Source organism: Phlebotomus argentipes, unplaced genomic scaffold (assembly GCF_947086385.1).
Source record: "Phlebotomus argentipes unplaced genomic scaffold, Phlebotomus argentipes genome assembly scaffold_4, whole genome shotgun sequence".
Classification (NCBI taxonomy): domain Eukaryota; kingdom Metazoa; phylum Arthropoda; class Insecta; order Diptera; family Psychodidae; genus Phlebotomus; species Phlebotomus argentipes.
Window position 1 is genome coordinate 10,449,401 of NW_026776174.1, and position 19,448 is coordinate 10,468,848.

The window sequence follows — 19,448 nt, forward strand, 5'->3', positions numbered from 1 at the left end:
GTGAAAGCACGAGTGAAAGTGATTTGGTCCCAAAGGCTCCCCTTTAAGCCCCTAGAAACAAAGAGACTTTCTGAGAGGGCAAACATTAAACTCTCACTTTATTGGAAGAGAAGGAATTTGTTTTATCTTCTTTAAAACAAAGTGACGCTAGATTTATGCAGCCACGACACATTTGTCACTTGTTAGATGTTATTTTGCAAGATACTAAGTTATTCGTCAACATTGTGATACAATCAATGTCCATGACATTGATTTTGTAAGAATAATGCTTGAAAATTGCATTTTGATCCAAGGCTAGTCACCGGATCGAAAGAGTGTGAAATGAGAATGAGTGACATAATAACTGTGATGAAACTGTAGCTATAAATGAATGGATTTCAATTAACTTTCAAAGCTCAGAGCATTTTTGGGGTCACGAAAGATGAATTTGTATAGGAGAAGTGGTGTGGCAAAAGAAGTCACATGGCGAATAAACTGGCGGAAAATGTTTGGCACGCCGTGAGTAATTAATTAGGAGTCGCAGTCAATCAGTCACAGTTCCCTTCTCACTGGGAAGCGGCGTCCTCCGGAAGGTGGACGCCTCCCCCGGAGTAAGGCATGCGCATCCCGGGCATCGCCAACGTGCACGACGCTCCGGATGGCGTGCCTCTGCAACACTGTGTCCCATCATTGCGTGCGTGTGGGTCGCATAAACACAGCTCGCCTGCGCGCCCGTAAACCACCTACACTCGCAGTCGAAAGTGTGCCATCGCGGCTGAGGATAGAAGAAGTCAATCCCGATAGTTTCCTAGAAGTTCTATTTTACGAATAGAAATGCAGTTTAGCGTTGAAAAAATTAGTCCAAGTAAATTAGTTGAATAAAATTGTATTTAATTTTTGATGTTTTTGATATAATACAACATGTGTAAAATGTTGTAGTTATGAAATGAAGATTGTTCAGTGATGAGAAACAATAACAGTACTATGTGTGGTTACGCATTTATTATAATACACATTTCGTAATGAAAATTTATTAATAAAAGTGAAGTGATTTATTTGATACTTTAAACTCTATCTCGATTAATCTTGACTTTCCGAAACTTTTACACCCAAAATGATGTTGTTCTGCACCTAAAAAGTCATGCGTAAAAAATAGTGGATTGACAGAAAAATAATAGTAGTAACTGCATTGGCTGTGATTTCGGGAGCCATAATTCAGGTTGGGAACGAAACTCACGTCGTGTTCGACGAGAAAGGCGCCGTGTCGTGGGGGAAACCCCTTCCATCGGGCGTGAAGCCTTCCCCAGCTGCTCCACGAGCACTCTCTCTCTCGCCGTGTCTCTCCATGCTGTCTCTGCTCCGGATGTGGGAGCTCCGGCGAACTCTGAGCACGCTTTTTGGGGGATTTTCCGCCGCGTACACCTCAGTCCGAGGTTGAGCTTCTCCATGAGCGCACTTGAGCCACTGTCGCGCTTTTGGGTGTCCCAGTAGTCTTTTTTTCTGTTCCATTCCTTAGTTCATCACTTTCCTTTCACACATCGTCGCGAATTTGTTATTCACCACCTCACCTGGCGCGCTGGACGAACGCACTTATCTCATTTTCATCTCGCCAGCCAGTGACCACTTTTCGGCGAAGAGACCACAGCTCTGTGATAAAAGACAATAATACAATTTGACGACGGAGATTGAAAGAGGTTTTGCTTCTTTTTCTCGGAGGGAAACAGTTGTGAGAAGATTTTTGTGCTGATTTGCTTCTGCGAAAGGTGAAGATTGTGTGAACAAAAATCGTGAAATAGTTTATCGCCGAATTTTGGCATTGCGCGCGTGAAAAAGAGCTCAAGTGAAAGCAATTTAAGCGGGGCAAGAGAGAGAAATTCGTGGGAATAATTTCGTTGGATGGAATAAAGTCACCTGGGACGGACAGAACGCGAGAGCGGGTGGTTTAGTCACCCTCGACGGGAGGATTTCGACGGTGGACGACCGCCATTTTGGGTGCTCCAAAATGCCCCCAACCCGTCAGCGACCCCACACAATTGGGGGCCACCACCTCACCCTGACACTGCTCATCGTGGCTTTCTGCTGCACCAACGGTAAAGTTTCTTCCGCACCTCATTGAACACCAACTCCACTTGACCCCCCTTCACGCCCGCGAGCCGACGGAGTTAATTAATTTGGGAAAATTTTTGCGCCAAACTCCAGCGGCTCATTCACACGACACTTCTGCTCTGCATGAACTGTTTTCACTTGCGTGTGTGTTTGTGTTTTTTTATGTTCTGGACAGTTCACGAGAGAGTCAATGAATTTTTGTGATTTTTGACGAGAATCTCGTGCTCCAAGGCAGGGAAAATACAAAGCGATGGTGTACGTAAGGTGTTTCAGTACACTGGAGAATTGACTGGAAAGCCTTTATCATGTAAAATCCATAGAAAATGTAAAAATTATAGAGAGAAAACAATGAGAATTGTATATTTATTTGCTTATTGCATTTGAATAGAAACATTCCAGAAAGACAGGAAAAATTGTATCATTTGTGATGCATGAAAAAAAGTTATATAGAGCGCAAATATTATGTTTTATCATCTAATTGTATTGTATAATATTGTAAAATATTGAAGAAATGCAATAGAGGCAAGTTGAGGTTCATCGCATGTGCAAATTGTTGATTTACTTTCTTTGTGGAGCACAAATTTTCATAATGTGACGTTAATATTGTTATTATACATTACTAATATGGGTAAATATTATCATCATTGCTGTGTACACCTTCTCAGTGAAGCTGTGCTGCCTTGAGCTTAATTTGCATTGATTCTTCGTGAAGGTTGTATCTCTTTCTTTAACTTAAGTTGTCTGTTTAGATCGGAAAAAACCGGCTTTAGGTTATTAATTTTTTGGGATGTGTCTTTAAAAGTCAAATATCACAAAAATTTCACGAAAACTTTCCACAATGTGCGCCTTGTTGTTGGCTATTTGCTCAAGTCGGTGTAGTGTTGACATAAAAATGTGGGTTTTCATTGTCAACCACACCAATTAGCGAGTTTATTTTTAACATAAAATACTAGAGTGAAAGCATGTGAAGTGCACTAATGGCTTACTATTAAAAATGCTCACGTTTTTGAAGGCCCATGTTAATTGTCACTGATGGCAAAGAATAAAGTGGGTATCGTGTTTTTCCTCTCGAAGCATGAATATGTACACATCTTGCATCATTTGCATCATGAGCACTTCTCCATGTGAAAATCTCATAAATACATGCGAGGTATTCTTTTGACTAATTGCATTAATATGGATTCGTGGCATGCTGCGTTGTCGCTGCTAGACGGGGCTTTGTAATTAAAATGTAGTGAAAGTTGAGCGTCGATGTTGTGGACTCTGTCCTTAATCTACTTAGAAATCTTACAAGAATAATCACTGAGACATTCTCTCCCTCCTGATGCGAGTGTCAAATCTGATAATGAGTTCAATGTTTCATGGAGGCCATTTGAAATGGCAGAAGCAATACGTTTTCTTGTCAATTACCATCGATTTTGATTGATGCGAATTGACTCAGCGTCGCTCTGTGTTCTGTGTTTTTCATCTTCTGTCATTCCGTAGGGTCAACCGGATACGGAGTCACATTTCGCATCCAAGTTAAGCTTGTAGAATTTCATACTAAAATTCCCACTTTGCGACGGGATTTCAGCTAAAATCCTGCAGTGAAGAGAAATTTAAATAGATTTCTTGCATTCGATTGACTCAATTAAATTTGAGAGATCCGACAGGAAGTGTGAAATTGTAGAAAATTGATCAAAGTGCTACTTAATAATATTACTTCTTATGCGTGTAATGTTTTTGATTTGCATTTTTTGCTCTGTCATCAATAAAATCTCTTATTTCATGGGCATAATTTCATGTTAGACGCGTAAATGTATGGGAAATTTTCATCTCTCCGAAGTCCTAATTGTGGGCTGTCGATGTGAGAATTGTGCATTGCCTTCGTCTTTGCCACCATCCTCATCGTGAGTGATCGAATTGTTGAGCAAACAAGGGTGAAATCTCTCGATGACTATTAATGTTTATTTTTATTGACTGAAGGCCCAGTTTTTGTCTCAATTCCCTCACAAATCCATAGTCATAAGTGTGGAAGAGAGTCAAATGTATACTTGAGAGGAGATTAATGAACCTTTTTGCACTATTTTACTTACTCGATGTTTTATTTATACTTTATAACACATAAGCATGCCATTATCGTGATTTCGCCAGAGAAACTGAAAGTTTATGCTTTGCCCGTCAATCCACTTTTGAGAGCACATCTGTAGGGAATATTAAATGCGGGTCAGTGTGAGAAATTGTCCAAGGAAACACACAGTCAATATTTAGCATGGTGAAAATCAATTAACCACCATGAGTGTTTGTGTCTTCATAAATAAAGAGATAGGGAAAATTCAATAATGATTATCTTATTAATTGTCTTTCATGCAGCCTTTCCGTACCATGTCTACAGAAAACGTGAGTCGATTGTTAATGATCAATTTCACACTATTGTTGATTGCAAAAATTTACCACGAAGCTGAAGTGTGTGAGTGTGTATTTTAAGTATACGAGTTTTGCAATTATGTAATATTACTTAAGCCATGCGAGAGAATGCTGACAACAAGATAGAGCCGAGAGGAGAAATATTGAACTACTTTCTCCTTTGTGGGCAGTGCCACTTCCATGGTTAATTTCGCTGCAAGATGGAAACTAATTTAACTTTCTTCCATCAGAACTTATTCCTCAAGTCTTATCGCAGAATAGGGGAGGTGAAGTGCAAAAGTTCTCCCAATAAGCTCCCCACTTTTCGTCCTTCTGCATTTCTTTTCTCCCGCTCAATTGGTGTGGAAGGAAGAAGAAATGATGAAAATATTCCACTTTATCAGTGAATTGTTTTCTACCCTGCGAGACGCCGTGGAAAAAAATCGATTAACAGCTCCAATTTCAAGTGGAAATCTCTTGAAATTATTTGATCATCATGAGAAGCGCCTTTCGCAATTTTTCTTTCCTTCCTCCCACGCGCTGTCGTCCCCTATTCAGGTCCTCCATCAATTCCAGCAAAGGTCAACCACCTACGAGGAGAATGCTACGGCACTCAGCATTATAATTACTTATGTAATGTGAAAATTTATTCAGTCATGGCACGACGGTTTATCTACTAAATATTTTTCCGTGCGCAGTGACAAATTAATAATGTGTGCAAATTACATGAACCTTTATCAGCATTTCCACTACAACTTTGTTAGAAAGTTCCACCCTCATCTGTACCTATTGTGTGACACACTTCCGCCAGTGCATGAATTTTTGCGATATGACTTTTATTGCTGGCAATTTATTATTTCACACCCTCCATCCCAGATACATTGAGCACCAGAACCAGCGTCGTAAAATTCTATGGGATCGCCGACCCCACATCCAACCGAACCTTTCCCACCGGCGAGAAATTGTCACCTATTTGCGTACGCAATTGCAACCTTCATCCCTCTGCTGAGGGCTCATTTGGACAGTCCATTTTGAGTATTTATACTGAAAATTTCACATGTAAATCCATGAGCACTGCTGGTACTCATTGGCTTTTCATGACAGCAAATTGGTAAATTGTTCCCCCTCGTCGTATTTTGGTGGTTTCTTAATGAGTAATTTGTGGGGTGGTGTCGAAAAGAATAATGACTCCATTAGTAATGCAATATGCAAGTTTTTCTGCGTATCTCAATTACAATGCGAGATGTCGTTTATTGAGTTATATTGCAAATTCAATTCACTGGCGGGAGATATCGATGGGGTGACTTCGTTCCCCTAAATTGACACTATATGAGAGATATTTGGTAGTTGGATCGCCAAGAATGTCTCGAGGGTGGTCGAGAGGGCACGAATGTTGTGGTTGGAAGTTTGCGCGGAGTGCATCGCCGGGCGAAATATTTCACTGTCAGTCGGGAAAGCGCGATAGAACTTTCATGATTGGGCGAATTATATTGGAAATTATCGGAAATTGAATTACTTCCGCGTGAACACCTCAAAATGAGGGACTTTTGCCAAGCTCTCTGTCTTTCCACCGATGAAATGTATTACATACTCTCGCGCGCACAGTTATCGCCAAGGAGTCAGACAGGGTTTTCAGATCAATGCTGTGGGAGTGGTTTTTCCTTCAATTGCATTTATCACTGATTCGTGGCTGCTGAATCGAGAGAAGTGAGATAATTTTTTATGGCACCGCTCGCTTATGATACAATTATCGACGTTACCTCCCATCGATGGCATTGCAAATTACAGGAGTCTGGATTGTGCGTAGTGAGGGCGACAAATGCCCTCACAACACCCCTCCAAATTCCACACTGGTTTCACGCTTATTGCTCATATTTTCCAGAGCAACTCTACTGCCGTCCACGGCTATGGTTAATGCCGTTCTCGCATTGTGAGGCACGTTCTGGGCTTGTAGCGAACTCCTGGAAAATATGTGGACGGAAGCGATGTTTCCAGGGGGTGATTTTCCATGCAAATTTATACACATAGTGAGCATTGCGTATTTGTGTGCGTGTGTACACATTCCTCAGCGTTTGAGGAAAAGTGCCAAACGTCGAAGGTAACTTGTGGATCGATAAACGAACAGATGAGTCCTCACCTTTCAGTGACAGTGGGAAGGATACCGACAAATATACATTATTCACGTTTTGGGGTCTCTGCTCTATGATCTGGGCTGAACAAAGGCATATACTTCATTTGAATCTATGGACGGACCGGGATTTAATGGAACGTGATGACATTATTTTAGCTGTTGTATCACGTAACTCCACGGACACGTGCTGATGTTTTCTCAGCACTCATCGCGAAGGGTTTAACTTTTTTCTGAATAATTTTGCTAGACAAAATCATGCTTTTAGTGCTATTTGCTGATGCCAATCAAAGTCATATATCACTTGTTTACAGCGGATTATTTCTCATGACGAAACACGCACCTTCGCCCACAATTTCTGGAAAATGGATTTTCCTTCTATTCCATTAAAATAATTGAAATCGTCAATTTTCCTGCTTCAACCCAGTGGAGACGAGTAATGAATGATATGGGGGAATGTTGTAAAATGATTTCTTGCTCGCTGGCGAAAAGTATCCCAAGCTTTTTCTGTTTTGCGAGAAAGATTTAGTGGTTTATAGGGTGAAATCATCATTATTTTCTCTCTTCGATCTATCTATATATGTGCAATATATGCCGTTTGTTATTCTGTGATTCGATATCACGAAAAAGGAGGACAATTTCACTGTATGGCCGGGCGTTAGGCTCTGAGGGGTGTGAAGAGGAAATTGCCCAGTTGAAGAAAGCAATTTACAATTCCAACCACATGTGAGTTCGACATACATAACTTCAAGGACCACTGAGTGAGTGGATAGCTTTTTATCCCGGGGACACATCAGATGCCCAAGGAGAGGCACATTGCCGGTCTCATGGCGTCTCGAAGTGGTGAGCGCGTGACAAGGGTGCCGATTCGATTTATAAAATTCTGCACCGCAACACCCTCACATCTAGCCAATTATTTAGATCGATTTTCATTTTTCATCACGCTCTAATCGCCCTGGGAAGAGTCATAGTTTCACATATTTCAAGCTTCACACTCACACAGTGACGAGGAAGGAAAAAGGGGGATAAGCGCGTAATTCTTTGGAAAGCTCACCGTATAAATATACAGTGAGTTTAAAAATAAATTTGATTGTAAATAAACACAATACACAACTCATCAAAGAGCAGGATTTTCAACCATAAAGATAGATATCATGGTTAAATGTTGACGGGATTTACAAATTGAGGAAATGATATATATCCGGTGAGGGTAAAACCTTTCACACTTTTTCCACGTTGTCCTTTTTTCCTGAAATTAGTGAAATATTGGAAAATACAAAATATACACACACACGCTGAATGGATGAATGAACTGTGTGGCAAAGTGAGAAAGTTTGTGGCAATTGCTATTATAGACTCTGTTTCCTGTTACAGTTCATTCGCGTGCACCACCGGAACCATACTACGGCCGCCTAATAGGACAACTAACTGAATTTGCTCATGGCATTAAGGTAACTATTGTGTGACTTTCCGCGCGCCCCATAAATATGCGCCACACTCTTCCCTTTCACCATCAACTCTAAACTAATGTTGTTCACCGTTCAGGGCACCGTTTATGCAGTGGATGAGTCGACGATCTTCATCAAAGGATTTGCATACGATGGTTTGGGACCGGACGCCTACTTTTGGGTTGGAAACTCCCCACGCCCGAGTCCGGAGGGTTACATCATTCCCTATCCCGAGGATTACTCTGGCAGGTTTGTATTTTTTTTTCAGCACACTAAATCGACGAATCCGCATTTTCTCATCACCCTCCACACACCACTCAAATGCCATCCCTCCGGCGCATCCTCGCACAATGCCATAAGCGCCTCTTCAAGCGAAATCCCCGAATGATCCAGTATCATGTGTTTTGCGATAGATTTCGAGAATATCGCCACTATACAGCGTGCCAATATGGTGTCCTTATGGACTGTAATGGCAATCCACATACTTATGTACAGAGCAGAAGCAAACAGTGTTGGTGAAGATATTGCTTTCCTCACAATTACGATTGTGCGAAAGGAATTTAGACACGATCTTCGTGCTTTCTTGCAATTAATTAGATTATTTTCCTTCACTCATATCTCTATCGTCATTTTGCCATTGAAAAGAAGACCCTTTGTTGCCACATCTCCCCTTATTATCATATCGGAAGCTGAGAGTCGAAGAGGTTTCCTGCGGAAGGAAGGTGTTTTGTGGCCTATCGTCGCGAGAAGTACTCAGAAAATTTCATGGACTCTCTTATGCCAAGATAAGGAGTGTTAGAGATTTAGTGGAAGACACAGGAAAAGTATGCCGAATGTCTTAGGCCACTTTGGCTCACACGCCCAAAGTGAAAAGTATCCCAAATGTGTTCTTTGATAGTCACCCAAGCAAATAAGATGAGACAGAGACATTGTGGGATCAGGAGAAGCGTTAAACATGCTCTTAATGCAATGAATTTGGGGTGAGAAAAAAAAAGAAAAATCAGTTTCGACTGACTTGAATGCAAATCTTTCCCCTTTTCTAGCGTCATTCATCGCTGTCACTGTGTCTTCATGGGATGAAGAGATCCAAGGGTGGGATTAAAATTCATTACGATAATAGTGATACGCTTTTGTTGCTGACGACGAGGGGAGAGTTTCGGCAAATAGGTGATTATTGCCATGGTGGGGGCGACGGATCACATGGCTAAATGCCTTATGATGTGAATCAGGGGAAAATGGGTGAAAAATAGAGCGGGAGACCAGTTAAATTAATGAGAATTTGATGGATTGGGATTTTAATGAATGAGACTCACGAAGCTGAGTGCTTTTGAAGGCAACCAAATCAATACAATATAATTGCACGGAAGATGCTGTAGCAGAAGAATTCTGGAAGCAGAATCTATATATTTTCATTCCAATTAAGTGAAAGGGAAAAGGAAAAACACTTGAAGTGTGAAGTGGAGGATGAGTGAAATGGCATTAAAGACGGGACTTGAGAATGGGTATTCTTCGTGTCTTCTTTTCTTCCTTCGTGTGTGCGAACAGTGATGGCATTTCTTCCTTTAATTTCATTTTAAATGAATCCTTCACAGGAACGGAGATGATGTCATAAATGTCATGAGACATTGTTACGTCGCATAGCGACAAGTACATGGGATATATAAATTGAGTTTTTTCTCCTCCACCTCCGCTCAATGAACTCTTCAATGTGCTCACGAACGATTTAGAGATTAGAGAGGAAGCGGGGAGTGTAGGAGCTGAAGGATGGCACGAGGGAGGAAGACGCGACGAGTGCAGGAGAGGATAAAGTGAGACTACTCCAAAAACGGAGGCATATTATACGCTAAAGTATGAATTCACTCGTCTATACATGGCACATAATGGAATACAATATATTTCCTCGTTTTGATCTGCGTGGATGATGATGAATCAAGAAATCGAAGGGGACATCCACGGTCTGTATTGTGTGTGTGCTGTTTGGTCGCTCTGGGGCGGGTGATTTCACGGGGGTTTTTCACTGTTAACACACCCGATATTCACTCTCTAATGCACTTCATTGTTAACGCCACGTGCCGAGTGTTATTAGTTATTATGTGTACCTCGTCCATGGGCATCGTCACTGTGCAAATTCTCAATTGCCTCGGGGGAAATCGTCTCTTCTCCACCTCGATTTCCCGCCTGATGCGGGGGTGACAAAATATTCATTTTAATTCGTATGCCGAGAGACAAGAATTTCCAATGAAGTAAAAATGCGTGAAATTATATTTCAATTCATGATTCACATTTGAAAATATATCGCAAATAAATTGCATTAATCAAATTTGTTCAGTGAAGAATCAATTCTACTGTCTCAGGCTGATAAGGAGAATCTTCTCAGCTTCCACTTCAGTCTTCGAGCATTAGCAAACTGCAATGCAATGCAATGAATCGTCGACAAAATGGATTATATGTACTATAGGAAATGAAACTCAATAATCTCTGGATACTCCAATTTCTTCTCCCTCAGAAGAAATGCAATAATTCTTCATCTACCTGCGGGGAAGATTGAATTTTAATGTCAGCAGTTTTAAATAAATTGCTGCCACTGAACTTTCCCATTTTTCGAATGGCTCCGATCGATTTTCTCTCCATGGGGATTCGTTTTAATCAATGAATAACGTTAGATTGTGCCAGTGGAAATTCTCCCTAAGCAGTCCGCACGATGAGTGAATAGAGGACGAAAAGTATTGTTGATCACTTGTAAGCCAATTAAATTTATTCAATTATGTGAACACCCTTAAATGATGGGGTATAAAATTGAATCAGAGCAAAGTGCTGCCGTTCTCCATTCCTTGCAATTTGCATAGAAATGAATGTGACAACAACATCACGTACGCTGCACAGTAAATTATTTCTCCGGCAGCACCAAGAGTTGAGGGTGTTGCAGATGGAAATTGCACACATAGTAGATGCTGAAATATGAGTCTTCTTCAATTACATCGCGATGGCAGAATGTTTAACGCGATCTGGATTTTCATCGATGATTTAATACACTTCGTACGAGTTGAAATTTAGAGTTGAAAGGTTTTTCCTTGGGCTTTTTAATACATTTTCAAGTCAGAAGGGAGTAAAGGCGTACGACAGACAAGTGGAATCTTAAAGATTATGGGATTTTCTAGAGATTTGTTGCATCGTTTTTTAACACAAATGTATTTGGAGGAGCTGCTGTCGACGGAAATTAGTCTATCTGTTTTCATTTGTAACTCCCTCGGGAACATCTCGTCGAGGGTAGTTTGTGCAACATTTGAATTTTATTCGATTGTTGAGTGAAAAATTGTTCACAAGAGAAAGAAGGAATAATTCCTGTCTTTGATACAAAATATTGCATCAAACTCGAACGTGTTTTAGTGCAAATTCAGCGAAAATTCGTCACAATTTACATAAATTGTTGCAGTACTTCAGCGTTATTCAATGCTTTGGAGGTTCGTGCGTATTCACCCTCATGCAATGTGCTCAGCAGTGGATGTTTTGTGTGGTGAGACTGAAGAAGACAAAAATGCTTTCAACCAATTGATTTCAACCCTTCTTGCTCACTCAAGAAAGAGTATGAATTTGTCGCGGTGATGCTGTGAATAGAAGAGCAGAAGGGATATTCAGATCCCGTGGGCTTCAATAGGAGGGTGGATGGGTGGACTCTTCATATTCAAATCATCATTTCCATACACGCCAAAGCAAGTGGATTTCCCAGTGAGTGGATAAACGTTTTGAATTGACTGTTTTTGCATAAACACACCATGTTGTGCTGTGTTTTGCCAGAGAAACACACAAAGGGACGAAATTCTTGAAATTCGATTCATTAATGGTTTTCTCTCGAAGTCTGATGATGAATTTCCCAGCACTTTCTCGTGAAAGATATTTTCCATAGAGACAATCAGGAAGATAATAACAAAATGGAGAACAAATATGTTCTAATATTATGAACATCTCAATTAATTTAGCTATGAATACACGATGAAGACAGCTCTGTACTTTGTGACTTCCGATTTGAGAATTCAGTGTGTGCTGAGAGACAAACGAGACGCTTTGGTGGTCGTTATGAAGCGTTTCCCACCGGGAATTGTCAAACTATATAATCATCTTGCCAAGTGGGACGAAGTATCCTCATTCTTTTCCGCTGAATACCCATTCATATCGTACAAGATTGAGAACAAATGGCTGGTGGAACGAGAGAGCGGCTCGGACGGGGTTGAGCTCACCTCCTCGAGAATGCAGCACAGCAATAAGTATTGAGAGTCTCTGATAAATATGAAATACTGCTGGGAGATACATGAATGATGGGACTTTAATAAAGTTCCGCAGATTTATTTTGAGGGTGTTTAGTATCGGGAAGGGCGAGATGGCACTGAGGGTGGGTTGCCTGCAATTGGAGATGGAGGCCTCGTTTCATGGTTTTTGGTTTTATTGACATTGATATATAGGCATTACATTCATAAGAGAGGACGCATCCCAGCGCGAGGGAGAAGTCAGCAAGGGTTTACGCTCTCTTTTATGTTTGAACAACTCCGTCCATTCCGCAGAGTGTATAAATTTGCTCAGACGGAACTCCTCTATTGATCAGTCCTTTGAAGAAATGCACTGAAAGTTGCCATGCAACCGCAGAGCATTAAATTCCCATACACTTTTCGCTCATTATCTGTTTGTTTGCCGTTCCAGAGATCCACCCATCTTGCAAGCTCACAACAACACCGACATCATCCTTCGGCTGCCGATGGGAAAGAGGATTCGAGACATTCGGTGGCTTTCTGTGTGGTGCAGGAGATTTACGGTCAGTACAAAATACCATTATAGTAAAAGTTTAATACTGCTTTGAAAGTCCCTGGAGACACCCTCAAATTAGTTTTCTTTCTCTCTACGAACCCACACACTTTACATACACTCCCTTTTCAACAGATTAAACTCCTCTCTTGACTCTTCTTTATAGAATTTATGGAGTTGTAATTGGACGCAATGATATGAAATATGTACAAATCTTCCGAAACTATTGCGATTTGTATATAAAATCTAGTTATTCAACTTCGTTTTCTTATGTTTGATGGCTGTGCAAAAATTTAGTTAGTTTGCAGACACTTTTTGCTGGCTTAGCAATATGAAACATAAATAACTATCACAATAATATCGCGAATAAGTGGGAAATAATGTAGAGGAAGTTTATTTTGACCTTTTTTGCAGTATGAAAACTACATGAATTTTAAAATATATGCAATTAACTATCAATGTTTAGCCCATTTCTAATAATTCTAAACTAAACTTTATACCTCCTTCATTACTAAACACGGAGCATTTGTTGGTAAATTGATGAGGATTGCAGTGAATTCAGCAAGCGACTTTGCATGAAATCCTCAAAAGGATCACATGCAATTTCACTCTGGCTGAATCCCATTTCTTCCAGTGTCGCTTCCCACAGCTTACACTCAAAATCCTTAACTATGGTGACTGCTGTTGCCAAGCGAAAATCTCCAATAAGTTGGTTTGGCAGAGAATGTGAATGCATTTCATACCCATTTGTCGGATTATGCACTATTAAATTTCCCATTGATGTTTGCTTCATGGGCGAATTTAATCGATTTGGACATTTTGCAATGGCCACAAGGGAAATTCTGGGAAATTCTGTAAAATTGCAAAATGTCCTGGGTCATGTGCGGGGGTGGAAAAATAGCGAAAATGTCGCCCACACAAGACACAACAACAATGAGGGATTTTAATTAAATTTCTCACTTTTGCTGGCACAATTATTATTTCATCTGGCACACGACACATCTTGCTGGCATTTGCAAAAGTTTTAAAATACACCATGACATTCAGTGGAGAGTGAGGTGGTGGCTTTTTGAGTGGTGGGAGTTTGTGCAAGAAAAGTGATAATGACAGTGAGGTCTCTGTCGAGTGGAATATCTGCGGAACAAAACTCAACTCTTATTCAAAGAAATATTGTTGAATTCTATGAATACTGGAAGGTACTTCGAATTGTCTCATTTTCTTGGCGAAGCGCGCTCATGCAGCGATAGCAAGAAGTATATATATGTGGTTTCGAGGAACAAAAGCAGGAGTCGGAATTATTTTTTCGACGCTCGGAAATAAACCACCTGCCAACGTTTGGGCATTATATCCTTTTGGGTCTTGTTGGGATTATAACTCTAACCGCAGAGAAGTTCTCCCAAGTTGTAAATCGCATGAAAAACCTTCCATACTATGCGTTTATGCTCTTCACATTTTACATTAAGTATTAGCGAAAATCGGTGATAAGCGTAATAGAGGATAAATCATACTGGAATGAGCTAAAGAGCCATTTTCACTCTGCATTTCCCACACAAATTTCGCCTCTGGGAAGTTCAGAACAATTTTTCGCAATTAATAAAAAAGTGTAAATATTTTCTGTCCAAAAAAATCTGTTGCATTTGATACTCTGTGCGGTGGAATGATTATACAAGCAAATTGTGTGTCCTGTCTGGAGTTTTGACAGCATTGCGTGGTGCGATGAGGGTCGGTGCCACCCCATCGGAGCGACGGTCCCCATGCTGAGCTTTCCGACCATTTTTGCTGGCATCGCCGCTCTGGGGTTGGTGGCTGTGAGAGAGCTCACACAAAATGGTCCCTCCCGACTTTATCGACCCCGTCTGTGGGGGTGCGCACGCACAGCGCCACTGTTGCGGCTTCTCTCAGCGAATGGGGACGCTCGAGGGGTTCGAGCGGCTCCCGTGTGTGAGTGGAATATCGGGCATCAGCGGCGAGAGGGTGAAATTGTGATTATCACTAACGTCGTGTGGATTAACTAACAATGTTATGAGTATACAGTGAAATATTCCCTATGTGGGATGTGTATTTAAACTTTTTACCCACATCGCGTGAGCGGAGAAGGGTAATTTTGTTTAGATATTTTCAATCATCCCCGATTCTCGCAATCCTGTGGGAGTTTTTCCGCTGTGTGATGTAGATTGATGGCTGACTGTGTAGTTGAGTAATGAGTAAACTTTCATTTGCAGGTGGATTTCGGGGAAGTGTTTATTCCGCCGGGTCTTGAAGTGCCAAAACCGCGTGTGTTGCCAGAATTCAAGCGCCTGGCACATGGCCTGAGGAGCAGCAATATCAGCGTCCTGGATGCCAAGACATTCTACATTCCGAACCTCCATTACGACGGAGCGGGTCCCGATGCGTACTTCTGGGTGGGAAATGGGAGCGAGCCGAACATCATGGGCATTAAGGTGCCCAACGAGGTTGGCTCTCTGGAACCACTTCGAGGCTACCAAGGAGAGGACATTGAAATTCAGTTGCCTGGGAATCTCACTGTTTACGATATAGATTGGCTCGCCGTTTGGTGTGTGGAGTATCGTCACAACTTCGGTCACGTTTTCATACCGACGGACCTCGATGTTCCGCCTGCTCTTGGTCAAACAAAAATCCCGGTGAGTTCACTGTTTACATATGTAAAGCATATCACGACTGAAGCGCAACATTTCCCTTTGATTCTACGCAAGCCTCCCTGGTGGTACAACCCTGTAAGTAGTGTCAACAGTTATGGGATGTTTATTCGCGTTAAAGTCAATTTCAGACGAATACGAAAGTGGAAAAATGCGATGGTCGGAAAATTGAAATTTTTGTTCGTGATTTTTCAGACCACAACAACGGCCAAGCCGCAACACAACAACTGCCGAGAAATGCTGGGCGGACGGCTGCAGGTGAAGTGGGAAATTCAGGGGGACAATGTGATTGTGGACTTGTACGGACGCATCCGGGAGGATCAGTACATGGCGTTTGGTTTGTCGGGCGCACAGGGAAGGTCGCAAATGGTCGGTGGAGACGTTGTGGTGGCCTTCTACGACACGAAGAAGCGCATCTTCTGGGCCGAGGACTACTACATGTCGCACCTGTCGCAGTGCGATGGGAAGCACGGCGTGTGTCCGGACAGGCGGATCGGAGGCCGAAACGATGTGATGGTGATTTCTGGAGACAGGAAGAATGGAGTGACGAGCGTGAGATTCACGAGACCGCTGCAGACGAATGAGCCCATCAACGACAGGGCCATTCCTCTCGATCGAGAAGTGCGACAATCAATTCCCATTTTCAGTGTACTGTGATGTCATGGCGTGGTTTTTTGCTTTGCAGATTTCTGTGATTGGAGCTATTGGACCACTGAATTCGGAGAAGGAGGCAAACGCACATCTCCACAACGGCATGGACGCCACTCTGGATGACATCCAGATAAATTTCTCTTCGAAGAACGACCACTCGTGCGTGGCGTCAATTTATGACTTCAAGGAGGAGAACGACCTCAAGCCATGGCCACCGATGAAGATTATCGCCGACAGTGATAGTGTCATTTACGCGAAGATTGGCCCGACGGGCGGCAAGCGGGGCTACACCACCATCACCGGCAATCCCTCGTGGGGAATTGCGTGGTACATGAACGATATGCTAATCCCCGAAATTACGGTTGAGCGTGGCAAAACGTACACGTTCGTTGTGCAGGGAGGCGATGAACCGGCTCAGCCCGCCCGCTACCACCCACTGTACATTTGTGACTCAATAGAGGGTGGTTATGGTCAATTGTCGGCGGCCGAGCAGCAAAGGCAGACAGTCTACGCCGGAGTGGAAACGGACGCCGAGGGATACAAGATTCCCACTGGAGGTAAAGGATTTTTCTTGTTCACCGACACACTTTGCTGTGTGCAAACCTTATCTCATTCATTTTGTGATAAATGACCAACAATAACATGTCCTTTCTTCGCCTCCAGTCGGTGGATACTGCGAGTGGAAGCACAAGACCGTCGATAAGTCGGCAGAAAGTGAAACTTTTGAGGCTTACAAAACCACATTGTATTTGGACTGCGAGAAGAACGAGCCTGGCTATCTCAATTGGACAGTCGCAATGGACACTCCGGATTTGGTGTATTATCAGGTGAGTCTCAATCGTAAAAAATAATAAAACTCACACCTTACTGACTCTCCATTTTGTCGCAGTGCTACACTCACAAGAATCTGGGATGGAAAATCCACGTTGTGGACAAATTGTCACACAGTCATCAGGGCAGTTTTGGTACGAAATTGCAAGTGCCAAATGCAGTCTTCTTGGCTGTATTCGGTGCGATTTACAAGATTGTGAGCGAAATCATGTCAAATTACAAGTATGCCTGATAGTTAAGACATTCCAAAACACTCCTTGGAAGGTTTTCAATGTGAATTGAGTGAAGAACAAACCCAACAACCAGGCGATATCGTATCAAAACATATCTGAAAAAAAAACTGTGTGAAAGCGCTCTGAATGACTGATAAAGTGTGAATTACAAGTCTCTGCGGTGGACATTCTAGTTCTTAAGATGAGGGAAGTTTTTGAAATTCGAGTAACAAAATTTAGATAAAGACAAAGTGAAGAAATCGTAAGGTTTTATTGATCAATCGACATATCGTTTATCAAAAGCTTCCTAACCAATTTTTCATGAGAGAGAGAGAGAAACTTAGCGGTATTTCAATGTAATTGGACAATTTTAATGAGAAATGCATTCAACACATTTTGCTGGATGCTTTTATGTGAGAATTTGGAAGAAAATGATGACAATAATTGTGTAAATCAGTGACAATAATTTTACTGATGAATTGATGAATCGATAAAGTTGAAGAATGTGTGAATAAATATAAGTGAAAAAGTTTTAAAGGAAAAAATAAAACAATTAGACTGTATTCTTAAATCTATTTAGGTCAATCTTTCACTAATATTAGGAGAAAAATACTGCACGGAAATTATCTCATAAATTTAATGGAGAAGTAAAGAGAATTTTACTTTCGTATGAAAGCTTTTTATTGGTATTTTCTTCAACTATTTAGATGAAATACAACTCATGATGGAAACTTGACAATAAATAAAAGTGAAATCTGAAAAATAATGTGAAAAACCTACAATGAACAATTATCATTGATAGATGTATAAATTTATTAGCTGTTGTTGCAAAAAAAAGACATGTAATTTATGTGGTGCAAAACATTTTTAGAAATAGAAATATTCTAAGGAAACACACAACATTTGAAGAGTTATATTTTTTCCTTGTGCGCGAAACGGCTTCTGTTGGGCATATTTTGTTAATTTGTTTAAGCGTCACGGGAGAAGAATTTCAATTTATCAGTAAACGGTGGACAATACTTGCACAAAGATTTTAATTATACATTCTAACAGGATTTTTGCAGAAGAGCATCTTCTACAATTACTAGATGTAAATAAGAGTAAAAGGAATGTGTATTATATACAATAATAAAATTAAAAAAAAAATTGCAAGATTAAATCTCGAGAGAGAAAATTCTCAAAATATGACAATAAAATATTTACCTTATAAAGAACAAGAATATTTCTCTGAATTAGATTTAATCAATGAAAAGATATTCATATTCAAATTCTGGTAAATAAATGAAGAAAAAGAGTCATTTACCTTTAAGCAGAAAATATTGGTGTTAACTCTAAAATTAGTGATGGAAGAGGAGAAAAATGATAACTTCAGAAATTATAATGAAGAAGATCTTGTAAATTTATACACGTGAAGCTCATAAAATAGGCTGGCAGATTGCAATTATTTTCTATTGATAGTAATTAACTAGAAGATATTGAGAAAAAAAATGTGAGATCAAATAAAGACAATAATATTATAAAAATTGTATTAAGTCAAATTTCCCTAAAATCTAAATTGTCATTCAAAAGGATTTTGAGAAGATAAATTGTATCAGAAACATATTTCATCGCTGTATTAACGGATTTACTCACAAATTTATATGAGAAGATTGGGAAAAAGAAGTTAATATCAAAATATATCTTAGGACAATAATATGGCACAAAAAGTAACGTGAGAAATATCAAAGAATTTACATCTAAAATTTATCTATTACCCTTTGATTTTTACGTACAATAAATTCAGTGTAATGAAACCCAACATTGATGAACTATCAGGAAATATTGAAATATCTGGGCAAATGGAGTTGAAACATATCAAGAAATGAAGAGACCGAAAAGACACAGAAAAATTGAACGTGATTTCGAATCTTAACTTCATTTGATGTTTTCACTGTTGTTGTGCATTTTCTTGTGTAAAAATTGTTTATAATTTCCACCTCTATTGTTAACTAACTCATAATACTTTTTGTACTTAACTACATTTATATAGAAATTTAGAAGTAACTTCTATTCTAAGGAAAATCTAACGAAATTTATTCAAATTTCTTGATATAAAATTTACCCTGTACTTCTTGTAATAATTAATATTGAAAGTCTGGATGTTTTCGAGTCAAGAGAACAGCAGAATCCTGAAATTTTCAAATAAAATGTTTTCGTGATGGAAATTTTCTTTATTAAAGATTCGATTGTTAGCCGGATTTCTTTTGAAAAGTCTCCA

The 19,448-nt window shown here is 40.4% G+C and overlaps 1 protein-coding gene across 1 annotated transcript; it reads left to right on the top strand.

Annotated features, from left to right (window-relative positions):
* The first annotated feature begins 1,981 nt into the window (after positions 1-1,981).
* On the top strand, positions 1,982-19,384 carry LOC132258479 (protein Skeletor, isoforms B/C). The gene is made up of 11 exons (XM_059755807.1): positions 1,982-2,069; positions 4,438-4,464; positions 7,973-8,049; positions 8,144-8,295; positions 12,739-12,850; positions 15,063-15,482; positions 15,555-15,575; positions 15,693-16,118; positions 16,183-16,705; positions 16,812-16,975; positions 17,038-19,384. The coding sequence occupies exons 1-11, from the start codon at positions 1,982-1,984 to the stop codon at positions 17,209-17,211; spliced, it is 2,184 nt and encodes a 727-aa protein (XP_059611790.1). The 3' UTR covers positions 17,212-19,384.
* The last annotated feature ends 64 nt before the right edge of the window (positions 19,385-19,448 follow it).